The sequence below is a fragment of the Cebus imitator genome, unplaced genomic scaffold (genome assembly GCF_001604975.1).
Source record: "Cebus imitator isolate Cc_AM_T3 unplaced genomic scaffold, Cebus_imitator-1.0 Scaffold5, whole genome shotgun sequence".
Taxonomy (NCBI): domain Eukaryota; kingdom Metazoa; phylum Chordata; class Mammalia; order Primates; family Cebidae; genus Cebus; species Cebus imitator.
In genome coordinates this window covers 3,633,829-3,645,682 of record NW_016107320.1, presented here as the reverse complement: position 1 = coordinate 3,645,682, position 11,854 = coordinate 3,633,829, and the positions used below count along the sequence as shown (strand labels likewise).

The window sequence follows — 11,854 nt, the reverse complement described above, 5'->3', positions numbered from 1 at the left end:
TTTTGAGACTGAGTCTCACTCTGTCACCCAAGCTGGAGTGCAGTGTTGCTGTCTGGGCTCACTGCAACCTCCATGTCCTGGGTTCAAGTGATTCTCCTGCTTCAGCCTCCCCTATAGTTGGGATTACAGGCGCCTGCTACCATGCCCGGCTAATTTATATATTTTTAGTAGACACAGAGTTTCACCGTGTTGGCCAGGCTGGTCTCAAACTCCTAACCTCAGGTGATCCTCCCTCCTTGGTCTCCCAAAGTGCTGGGATCACAGGTATGAGCCACTGCATCCAGCCTGGTTCAGTTTTTCTGATTGCAACATTAGCTGCTGGGGGCTGGTTGTCAGGTTTACCTTCTTCTGAGGCTGGCAGCCTTTACTTCAGCAGGAAGGGATTAGGAACCCTTGTTTAGCCTGCCTTCTCCAAGGCTACTCCAGCCTGAATGAAGCTGGTTCCTCCCACTGCTTGGCTTTGGAAGTCTGTGCAGTGTGTAGAACCCAGAGTGATTGATGGGCATCTCAGACAACCACAGAGCACCTATGATGATGTGTTGTTGTTAAACCATAAAGACCCTCTCATGTGTTAGGAGTGGCAGCATTACTGCACAGGTACATACTCTCCTCTCTGAGTTCTGACATTTCATGTGATGGTCCAAGACTGTGCACTGCCTGGCGCAGGGCTGAGCAGGTGGAAGGGGTTTGGAGCAGGTTGGTTATTTTGAAAGAACTCAAACTCTTGAGTTTCCTTCACTTTTGCAAATCTGAACAAGCACACTTGGGAGAAGGGCAAGGAGACGGGGAAACTGGAGTCATGTTGAGGCTGTTCTCTGGAGGTTCCTGTTTTGCTTGTGCCATTCTGCTTTTTGGGTGACGTGGCTTAATGAGTCAAGTCCTGATGACTGATGCTGCTCTTCTTCCTCATCTTCCTCCTTCTCCTATTGAGTGAAAGTCACATCATATGAAAAGAGACATTTTAAAGTGAACTATTCCATGGCTTTTAGTGCATTCCCAGTGCTGCATACCTGCCACATCTAAGCCAAGCACTTTTGGAGGTGAGGGGCAGATAGATTGGGGGCATTCCTCCTGGGGCAAGTTGATTGGCAATTCTTTTGCCAGGCTTTGTAGCAACTTTCTTTCCAAGGTATGACTTAAGAAGAGTAGGGATTTTGGGGCTAGGCCTGGAGATGCCATGTTGACTGGATATCTTTGACATGGTTGTGGGGATCCTTTTACTGTGGATGAGAGGACAAAAAGGAGGGCATCCAGGCCTCCTGGTCTGCTCTGGGGTATATGTGACTTGATGAGGGGATGACATACATTGGACTCTGTAAAGAACACATAGAAGAGAAGTACAAATCAATGCTGTGTAATTCCTAATAGAGTTTTTTTTTTTTTTTTTTTTTTTTTTTTTTTTTTTTTTTTTTTTTTTTTTTTTTTTTTTTTTTTTTTTTGTGACAGAGTCTTCCTCTGTCGCCCAGGCTGGAGTGCAGTGGTGTGATCTTGATCATTGCAGCCTCTGCCTCCCATGTTCCAGCAGTTCTCTTGCCTCAGGCTCCTAGGTAGCTAGGATTACAGGGGCATGCCAACATGCCCGGCTCATTTTAATGTATTTTTAGTAGAGACGGGGTTTCACCATGTTGGCCAGGCTGCTCTTGAAGTCCTAACCTCTCTGTCTCAGGCTCCCAAAGTGCTGGGATTACAGATGTGAGCCACTGTACCTGGCCTAGAGATTTTTTTTTAAACATAAATTTTGAGTTCAACTCCTGGAATAACTGGGAAGACCTTATGAAGGTAGGGGGGCAGCAGATGGTAATGGTGGCAATGATACAAATTTAGAGGACTACCGAATTAGACAGATAAGTGTCATCAATCATTGTTGAATACCTGCTCTATACAGAAGTTTGTACTGAACTGGGAGTTTTAGGAAAATAAAATAAAATACGTGATCTTGGCCATGGGGAGCTGTGTTGGGATCTTGGTTAATGTCATTGTTGATTCTTGTAAATACGGAATCTGACCTGATACAGAGGAAATCATTTGTATATTTGAAAGATACTTTTTGGGAGGAACGCTGGCTTTTGATTTTCCAGAAAAAAATGTGATCCCACTGAGCAAAGTAGGCTACAGCTTTGGATTTCCTTCATATGTATGAGTAGGTGGAAGTTAATGCTCAAGTCATTCTTTTGAGTTAATTTTCAGTTCGGATTATTTGTGAGAAATCTCAGGCAGAACTTGTGAGGATGCTGGAAAAAGAAAATTCATTGTACATGAGGATTTCTAAAAACTTTCCAAACTAATCAGCCTCTTCTTCAGGAGTTCTTTTATTTTGGGGGGGGGGGGACAGGAGTGTTGCTCTGCCACCCAGATGCCTCTTCTTCAGGAGTCCTTACCTTTTTTTTGAGATAGGAGTCTCACTCTGCCGCCTAGGCTGGAGTGCAGTGGCGTGAGCTTGGCTCGCTGCAACTTCTACGTCCCAGGTTCAAGTGATTCTCCCGCCTCAGCTTCCCAAGTAGCTGGGACTACGGGCATGTGCCACCATGCCCGGCCCATTTTTTTTTTGTATTTTTAATACTGTGTTGACCAGGCTTGTCTCAAACTCCTGACCTCAAGTGATACTCCTGCCTCGACCTCCCAAAGTGCTGGGATTATAGGTGTGAGTCGCTGTGCCTGGCAGTAGTTCTTACCTTTCTTGTCGTTTATAGAGTTGCTCCCATTTGGGGAAGGATTCAAATCATCCGTCATTTCCGGACACCAAAGACTATATGAACGCTGACTCCAAAGACAGCATCCATTAAAGTGCGTAGCATCATAATAAAAATATATGACTGCTGGATTTCCTTGCTGAGATGCTTCGATGAAATACTTTTCTACTATTAGCATATTAAATGTTAAGGAAAATTAAAGGGTTAGTTTTCTTAGATCCTCTTTATTCTTAAAATGAAGCCTATGGTATTAACATTAGTACTAGTTTATATTAGTAGTAAATTTTAGGCCTATAGAAAAAGCCTCCCTCCCTCCCTTCCTCCTCAGTCTTTCTATCTATTCTTCCTTCTCTCCTTTTTTCCTTTTTTTTTTTTTTTTTTCCAAAAGGACCTTTTAAAAAGGTGATGGAAAGGGAAAATGCAAAATCAGAAAAATATTTCTCCTGGGTGCCATTGTTTGAATTACCAACTTTATTATTGTTTCAATGATTCTTGTTTTTCTTTTCTTTTTTCCTTTTTTTTTGAGATAGAGTCTCATACTGTTGCCAGGCTGGAGAGCAGTGATGTGATCTTGGCTCCCTGCAACCTCTGCCTTCTGTGTTCAGGTGATTCTTCTGCCTCAGCCTCCCAAGTAGCTGGGACTACAGGCGCACGTTACCACGCCCAGCTGATTTTTGTATTTTTTTTAGTAGAGATGGGGTTTCACCATGTTGGCCAGGATGATCTCAATCTCTTGACCTTGTGATCCACCCACCTTGGACCCCCAAAGTGCTGGGATTATAGGCGTGAGCCACTGTGCCTGGTCTGATTCCTGTTTTTCATGTCTGAAGGTTATTGTGTTAACCATCACATCAGTCTCCTTATTTTTGGAGAAAAATAGAAGAGTAGGTGACAATGTTGACATTTTCTCATGTTGCAGAGACAGTGCTGAGTGCCTCTTAGGGGCAATCTAGTTTAATCCCCCCAGAAACCCTAGGAAATAGGTGTTATTACTGTCTTTGTTTTCAGAAGGAAAAATTGACATTTAGAGATTAAGTGAATCCACAGAGTTAGAGAACTCTGGGGTGTCAGCCCTGGGCCTTAGCTCTGACCCGCCATCCTGTGGGTCTCAGTTAGGTTGCCATTGATTTCCAGAGTACGCCAACTCACCTGCTCTCCCTTCATATTCTAAGTTCTGGGCAGACAGGTCCTGGTACTGCATGGGAGCTTCCCGTGCAGAGGTCAGTGGAGGTCATGGTCAGATGGAGGTAAAATGGGGAGAGTGCCATCAGAGGTCTCAGAGAGACCACCCTGCAGGTGAGTGCAGAGGATGATTTCCATTTAACCACCTGAAGAAGGGAGGTGGAGCATTTCAAGTTTGAATGCCATTTGAAAGGCAGGGAGCAGACAAAGACTTCAGCAGGCCAAGGGGTGGGCATGTGTGTACAGATGCATTTTGCATTTAGAAATTATAATAAGGGAGAGGCTTCTTTGTTTAAATGACATTCATGGACTGGTAAACACTTGCCAGTGACCCACTGGCCCATCAACTAGAGTTTTGGAAGCATTGTTCTAGCCTGTCCCTTTGTGATCGAGCTGGGCTCTCTTGAGACCTTGGAAGAGATTTATGGCTGGGAAAACAGAAGAGTAGTTTCACATGATTTGCTCAGACTCATAATCAAGTTATTGTTAAGCTGACAGAACACCTGCTCTGCGGAGCCATGTTTAAGCGTGCTACTGGTCACTTTCTCTATGTCTGAGTAGAGGGAGAAGAGGAGTGTTGGTTATTCATTCTAACATTAGCCAGAGAGCCGCATGCCTCTGTAATCCCCAGGAATGTATCCCAGAACATCAATTTTCTTTGCTCTAAATCTTATCCTAACAGATCCTGCAATGAAGGCGAATTTGGATCTGACACAATTACCGTTTTATTGTGGGCTAAGTTTCACTATATTTACATTATGCTTTTTTGTGTGTGACACTACTCACTGACTGAAATTGTGATTTTTATTAAATTTGCATTAATGCAACACCATAGTTTTTTTGTTTTGTTTTGTTTGAGGCAGGATCTCACTCTGTCACCCAGGATGGACTGTGCAGTGGTACCATCACAGCTCACTGCAGCCTTGACTTTCTGGGTTTGAATGATCCTCCCTCCTCAGCCTCCCCAGTAGTTGGGACTACAGGTACATGGCACCATGCCCAGTTAGTCTTTGTTTTTTTTGTAGAGACAGGAGTTTGCCACATTGTCTATGCTGGTCTCGAACTCCTGGGCTCCAGTGATCCAGTCACCTAAGTGCTGGGATTACAGGTATGTGCCACTGTGCCCAGCCCTGGACCACTATGTCTATGCACTTCATTTGTTGGACACCACTTACCACACTATGACAGTGGTTTTGTTCCCCTCCCCTCCCATCCCCTTTCATCCTCTCTCTCTCTTTCTTTCTGAGTCTTTCTCTGTCTCGCAGGCTGGAGTGCAGTGGCATGATCTCGGCTCTCTGCAACCCGTGCCTCCCAGGTTCAAGCAATTCTCAGCCACCCAAGCAGCTGGGACTACAGGCATGCACCACTGTGCCCGGCTAATTTTTGCATTTTTACTAGAGATGGGGTTTTACCATGTTGGCCAGGCTGGTCTTGAACCCCTGACCTCAGGCAATCTGCCTGCCTTGGCCTCCCAAAGTGCTGGTATTACAGGTGTGAACCACTGCGCCCAGCCAACAGTGGTTTCTTGTATCTTATCATCATTTGAGTTTGTCTTCCCTTGCCTGCCAACTTATCAAAGTATCCTCAATTACATTTAGTCAAATCCTAGGAAGGACAAGGTATTTTTAAATGCTACTTGATACTTTGTTTGTATTCGCTTTATAGTTTGACTTGAAACAGTTGGGATGTTGTGTTGTTTTCGAATTGAAGCATTATAATATGGTGGTTAGTTGCAAGAACTTTGGTGGTAGACTGCTGGGTTCTGATCCCTGTACCACTGCTTCTTAGTTGTGTGACTTTAGGCATCATAACAGTTTGTCTTGGCCCCAAGGGTTGAGATACACGTGTTAAATGCTTAGAACAAGCTTGACACCTGGTAAGAGCTCAGCAGGAGTTTGCTGCTGTTTCCACCATTCCAGAAGGCACAAGAGTCAAAACATACATTTAGAAAAGTGGTAAGTTTGTGGATAAAAACTCTTTTCTTCATTGAAGTGATGGAATACAGTGTGAATGTGATCTCTGTTCATATGAACATCTTAGGCTCTTTTAAAAATGCTTTTTCCTTTTTATAAAAACTTATAAAACATTTGGAGGGTAGAAGAAAAGAAAGTTTCTCATGGTGGCTATCACTACACATTTTGCCCTGTGTCTTTTAGTTTTGTTTCCCCCTTAAGGTTAGGTTTTTAAATACATAGTTGTAATTGTATAAATAATTCGAACATTGATTTTTTTAAAACTTATGCTAATATGAATATAATTTCCTGTGATTAGTATTTATACAGTAATTTAAAATGCTTGCATACTAGTACATCAAGGTGATTTTTTTTTACCTTTATTTAACCTTGTATTCTTTTTGTTTATCCAACCATTTGTACTCTTGTTCCCAGTTTTTGTTGTAAGTAATTCTCTGATGACTGTATTTCTTTATGGAAGCTCTTTCATATTTGGGCAGAAATCCCCAAAGTAGAATCATTGAGTCAAAGGCAAAGAATGTCATTGAATCTCAATACACGTTTACATTGCTTCCCATGAGGATGGGCACATCAGCTGCAAGGTGTTTTTCACTGCACCTCCCCAACAGTGGGTATCAATCTATAAAATGCACTAACATTTAATGGAAAACAGTATGTCACTGATGGCTCAACATTTTAACTAGTGGATATGAATGTTTTCATGTATAAACGCTGCCTAATTGTGTTGCTTCTTTTCTGAACCCTCTAATAACATCTGTTGGCATCATCTTAGTGTTTTTTTTTTCTTTTTTTCAATCACAGTGTTTTATCAGTTTGTATTAACTCTTCATATATGAAAGATAACCTTTTGTCTATCATACTTAAGGCATTTTTTCTAGCTTATTTGCCTTTTTGCTTTAAAAACCTCTGATGTTTTGAAGCATTAAATTTCATTCAGTATATTAATAGCTTCCACTGTGATTTCTTCTAGAGCTTAAAAAAAACCCTATAACATTTTTTTTCTAAATGTAAAAAAAGTACTATCTATATGTGGATGGTAGATTCATTCAGAAAGGCCCTTTTTCATAACCCCTCCCCAAACTCTCTCTTCTGTAAAATATATATATATTTTTTGAGACAGAGTTTTGCTCTTGTCCCCTAGACTGGAGTGCTGTGGCGCATGATCTCGTTGCACTGCAACCCCCGCCTCCCGGGTTCAAGTGATTTTCCTGCCTCAGCCTCCCGAGTAGCTGGGATTATAGGCGCCCACCACCACACTAGGCTATTTTTTTTTCTTTTTGTATTTTTAGTAGAGATGGGGTTTCACCATGTTGACCAGGCTGGCCTTGAACTCCTGACCTCAGATGATCTGCCCCCAACCCCCTTGGCCTCCCAAATTGCTGGGATTACAGGTGTGAGCCACCATGCCCGGTCTGTAAAATCTTTTTTGCTGATTTCTTCCAGGGAAAATAAAGTATGTATTTGCATATATTTTAACATGAATGAGATTATGCTATACTCATTGTTCTGCACCTCACATTTGATCACTTCAAAATATATTTTGGAGATGCCTCCATATGAACAGTTATAAGCCTATTGTAGAAGATTAGTATGTGTGTGTGTGTGTGTGTGTAGAATGCCATAGTATATTCTGCAAATACAGTATTCTAATGGATGTACTGTTTAGTTACGCCTATACTGACAGATCTTTGATCCTTTCCAGATTGTTAAACTAAGTATGTTCTTCACCTTCCAGAGGTTTAAGAAATACTCAGTTTTATTTCCTTCAGGGTTAATAATCTCTCTCTGTGCTCAGAACACTCTTGAGATGAAATGAGAAAAAGACAAATCTCTAAATCAAAATGGTGGGACCTAAAAAAAGCCTTAAGGGTTATGAAGGCTTCACTTTGTGATTGAAAACAAGGTAATTTAAAAAAATTGACTTTGGTGATGCATATTGGAACACCATTGTTTTCAGCATAATTATGCATTTCACAGCTTAATTCAGCTATTACATGTGATGCAGTGTTTAGACATAGCAATAATTACAAATTGTACATGTTTACAGATAAACATACCGCTGTTCAAAATAAAACAGTGTAGCAAGAATGATACTTTGTCCGTGTAAGAGATCAATGAAAAATAATTGAGAATGACTGTATCTCATGGACTCAAAACATTGCATCTGCCGTTCTGTTTTTTAAAGAAAACTCTGCCCGTGCCATGTGGTGGTTTTTATTTGTATCCTATAACCAGCCTCTCGAGTTTCACACGGTTGTATTTTCTAGACCTAAGCTTGGTGCATTTTGCACAGGAAATATTTCTTGGTTGTTTTATCCTCATACCAAGCAGGAATTTAAAATTTAAGAGATTACCCACACTCTTTGCTTTTCCGTACATGTGCTAAAGAAAGAGTGGGTCTAACCCAGCACACTAAAATGTGTTTGACTTGTAACAAAAAACAAAACAAAACAAAAAAAAACACTAAGCAATTAAATCTTGGTATGGTTGCTTTTGTGTTTAAAACATACTCAATGGCATATGTGTTTTTTTGAAGCTAACAAAGTCCCCAGTCAGATTCTTGGGAGTTTTTACAGAGGGCTCGTTGAGGTGTTTGGTTTTTAAAATCCTTCCTCTCATGCTACATACCAAGTCAGTGCAGACAATATGGTGGAACAGAGCTGGTCACATTTTCCCTGGACGTGCTGTTAGAAAATATATTCACTGGGATTCTCTTGACTCATGGCATAGCTGAGGTGCCTTTGATTCGGGAGGGCTGTTGCTTATGAATTGCATGTGGAAAAACTAAAAATAGAAATGTGAATTTTCCAGAAGAACACTATGATACCAAAAATGGCTCACTAGTCTGCCTAGAGCTGGGCTGTTTTGTGCCCAAGGTACAGTCATAAGAACTGGGATGCAAAGCCCTGTAGGGTGCATCTGTCCCCTTCCCTGACACCACTCACCCCCAGATGGCTCGCGAGTGGCTCTGCCCGGTTGTCTCCGTCTCTCTCTTGCGCAATGTTCTGCTGCCTGTCAGGGATGGAGCAGGTGTTCTTTTGAATGTATTTGTTAAGCTTCTGAAATGTATGCATTTCCCCCTCCCTAAGAAAAACACACATGTGCATGCTCTGTGCTTCTCCCTGGCTACTATATTGTTCCCACCTTTTTTTCCCCCGCCTTGGGGTAGGGAAAAAGGAAGATCCACTCATTTTCTATTTGGTCCCTTCAGGAATTTGCCTTAGAGGCTGTTGGGCCAGGCTTCACTGCAGCCAGACAGAGCTCATCAGCTGTGTGTTAACATCTCCCAGACACTTCTTGAATGCTGTTCATGCATCTGAGCCCATGCATCTGAGCCTCTGTGTGATGTGGTGCGGCATTAAAAGCTTACCCAAATAGCAGGGATGACTGCATCTTGTTGATTACCAGGGCTGATAACATTTTCTTGCTTCGCTAAAAAGAAAAGCCATATGACTGTTTCCAGGAACTGATGAGCTGCCATGCATCCGGCCCCAGGTGGTCTGCATGAAGGAAGCTACAAGGTTGGAATCCTCCTGCTGTCCCCTTTTACAGTTCATAAATCTTCTGACTTATGGGGCCATTTGTGATTGCAGACACATTTATTCATGGGGGGATTTCCATTGAGATCATAACCCACTGTCAAGCAGAAGGAAGAATCGGGAATTAGAATGGTGTACATTGTTCTGTTAGAAGAGAATTTCAATTCTTTGGTCATGGACAAATACTTGCTTTTGAGGAATCTGGTGGTGTGTCGGTGGCTTTGTTCACATCCATGTACAATCGCATGGTCTCTCACTTCCCAAGGATTCAGAAGCTTATGTTACACAGATCGTTTTATAATGCTTAGCATCCAGGCCTGTGTTATTCAAAGTGTGAATAACTTTTTGCCTCATCCTCCTCTTCCTTCCCTCCTTCTCCCTCCTTTGATTTAGCTCCTTTCTGGAATGGGGCAGATTTTCATCTCAGGGAGTTGATACGGTTTCCTACGGAGGGTGACATAGAACAAGTGTCACCTTAGCTATAGCTGATGCAGATGAATAGTGCCCTGCAGCTTTCTTGCTTTATGCTAAACCAGCATCAGAGAAAGAGGCCTTGCATCTTTTTTTTTCTTTTTCTTTTTTTATTTTTTTGAAACCGCGTCTTGCTCTGCCACCCAGGCTAGAGTGCAATGACGGGGTCTCGGCTCACTGCAACCTCTGCCTCCTGGGTTCAAGCGATTCTCCTGCCTCACCGAGTAGCTGAGACTACAGGGACCCACCACCACACCCTGCTAATTTTTGTATTTTTAGTAGAGATAGGGTTTCACCATGTTGGTCAGGCTGGTCTTGAACTCCTGACCTTGTGATCCACCCACCTCAGCATCCCAAAGTGATGGGATTACAGGTGTGAGCCACCGTGCCCGGCCTGCCTTGCGTCTTTTATCAGCAGTATGTTAACCTCTCCGAGACACTCTTGAATGCCATTCATGCATCTGAGCTTTGGATGCAATTAAAGGGAGTGGATTAGGAAGTCAGGGGGCCTGGACCTCTGGAAAGCCACTTGGCCTCCCTGGGCCTCAGTTTCTTCTGTAAATAAAAGGAAATAATTCTAACAATTCCTAGGCATTTGTACCTGCTATTACAGTCCCCTTAGATGTTGTGAGGGGGAAATGAATGAATGGATGTCAAGTCCTCAAGTAGTTTTTTTTTTTTTTTTTTTTTTTTTTTGAGACAGATTCTTACTCTGTTGCCCAGCTGGAGTGCAGTGGAGTGATCTGAGCTCACTGCAGCCTCCACCTCCCAGGTTCAAGTGACTCTTGTGCATCAGTCTCATGAGGGTTAATGATCCCTCTGTGCTCAGAACACTCTTGAGATACAATGAGAAAAAGACAAATCTCTAAATCAAAATGGTGGGACCTAAAAAAAAGCTTTGAGGGTATGAAGGCTTCACTTTGTGATTTAAAACAAGGTAATTTTAAAAAATTGGCTTTGGTGATGCATATTGGAATACCATTGTTTTCAGCACAATTATGCGTTTCACAGCTAAATTCAGCTAGTATTACAGGCATGCGCTACCACACCCAGCTATTTTTTTTATTTTTGGTAGAAATAGGGTTTTGCCAAGTTGGCCAGGCTGGTCTTGAACTCTTGACTTTACGTGATCCATCTGCCTCAGCCTCCCAAAGTGCTGGGATTACAGGTGTGAGCCACCACGCCCAACTGCAGGTAGTTTTTAACCATATAATAAGGGTTTAGTAAATATTAGCTTTGATTACCATCATCCTTGTTTACAGATGAGGTGCATGGAGATGCAGAGGAGGGCTAAGTCATGTGGCCAGGGACACCTAGCACGTAGCAGAGCCCAGGCTGCCCTCAGGAACCTGTGGTCTTTGCTGTCACCCTGTGCTGCTTCTTAGGAAAGTAATAGCTTATCACTCATTAAAAATGGGTAATATTTAATGAAAAACAGAATAACTCCAGGATGCAGAGCATGTAGTGAGCTGAGATCATATCATTGCACTCCAGCCTGAGCAAGAGTGAGACTCCCATCACACACACACACACACACACACACACACACACACACACAGAGAGAGAGTAAGGACTCCTTTGTGTGTGAAATGCACATGCTTGCTTTTAACATTGTAGTATTGGACTATAAACATTTGCTGGGGATTGGCAATGACTGGCCATGGGGCATGGGAGGGAAGCAAGGCCCTGATCTCGGGAAGCTCCAGTCCAGGGCAGTAGTGTGGACAGTAAGCAGAGACTTGCAGGGCTGTGTAATAAATTCCAGGAGAAAAGCATTTCCAGGGGCTAGGAGAGGTGCCTACAGGACCGAATCCGTCTTGAGCCAGGTGTATGTGTATGTGGTGGTTAGATGGATGGTAGGTGATGCTTAGGGACTTTCTATAAAACCAGGGCCACTGATGTGTGATGGGCTATACAAATTACTGGGAGCCTACTATTCATTTCTCAATGCATGTTTGTAAATTTTTGTTTTATTTTTTTTTAAGCCTTTTTTTTTTCC

At 42.5% G+C, this 11,854-nt stretch overlaps 1 protein-coding gene across 3 annotated transcripts in view; it reads left to right on the top strand.

The window, feature by feature from the left end:
• MFHAS1 (malignant fibrous histiocytoma amplified sequence 1) overlaps nucleotides 1-11,854 on the top strand; it is a 111,071-nt gene that overhangs the window by 10,090 nt on the left and 89,127 nt on the right. The window contains exon 2 of one of the 3 annotated variants that reach the window (XM_017535648.2): nucleotides 2,691-2,784. The exons of the other annotated variants lie outside the window; for them this stretch is intronic. Coding sequence (XP_017391137.1) covers nucleotides 2,691-2,761 — 71 coding nt within the window. The 3' untranslated portion in view covers nucleotides 2,762-2,784. The remainder of the gene's footprint in view (nucleotides 1-2,690; nucleotides 2,785-11,854) is intronic. 3 annotated transcript variants of the gene reach the window in all.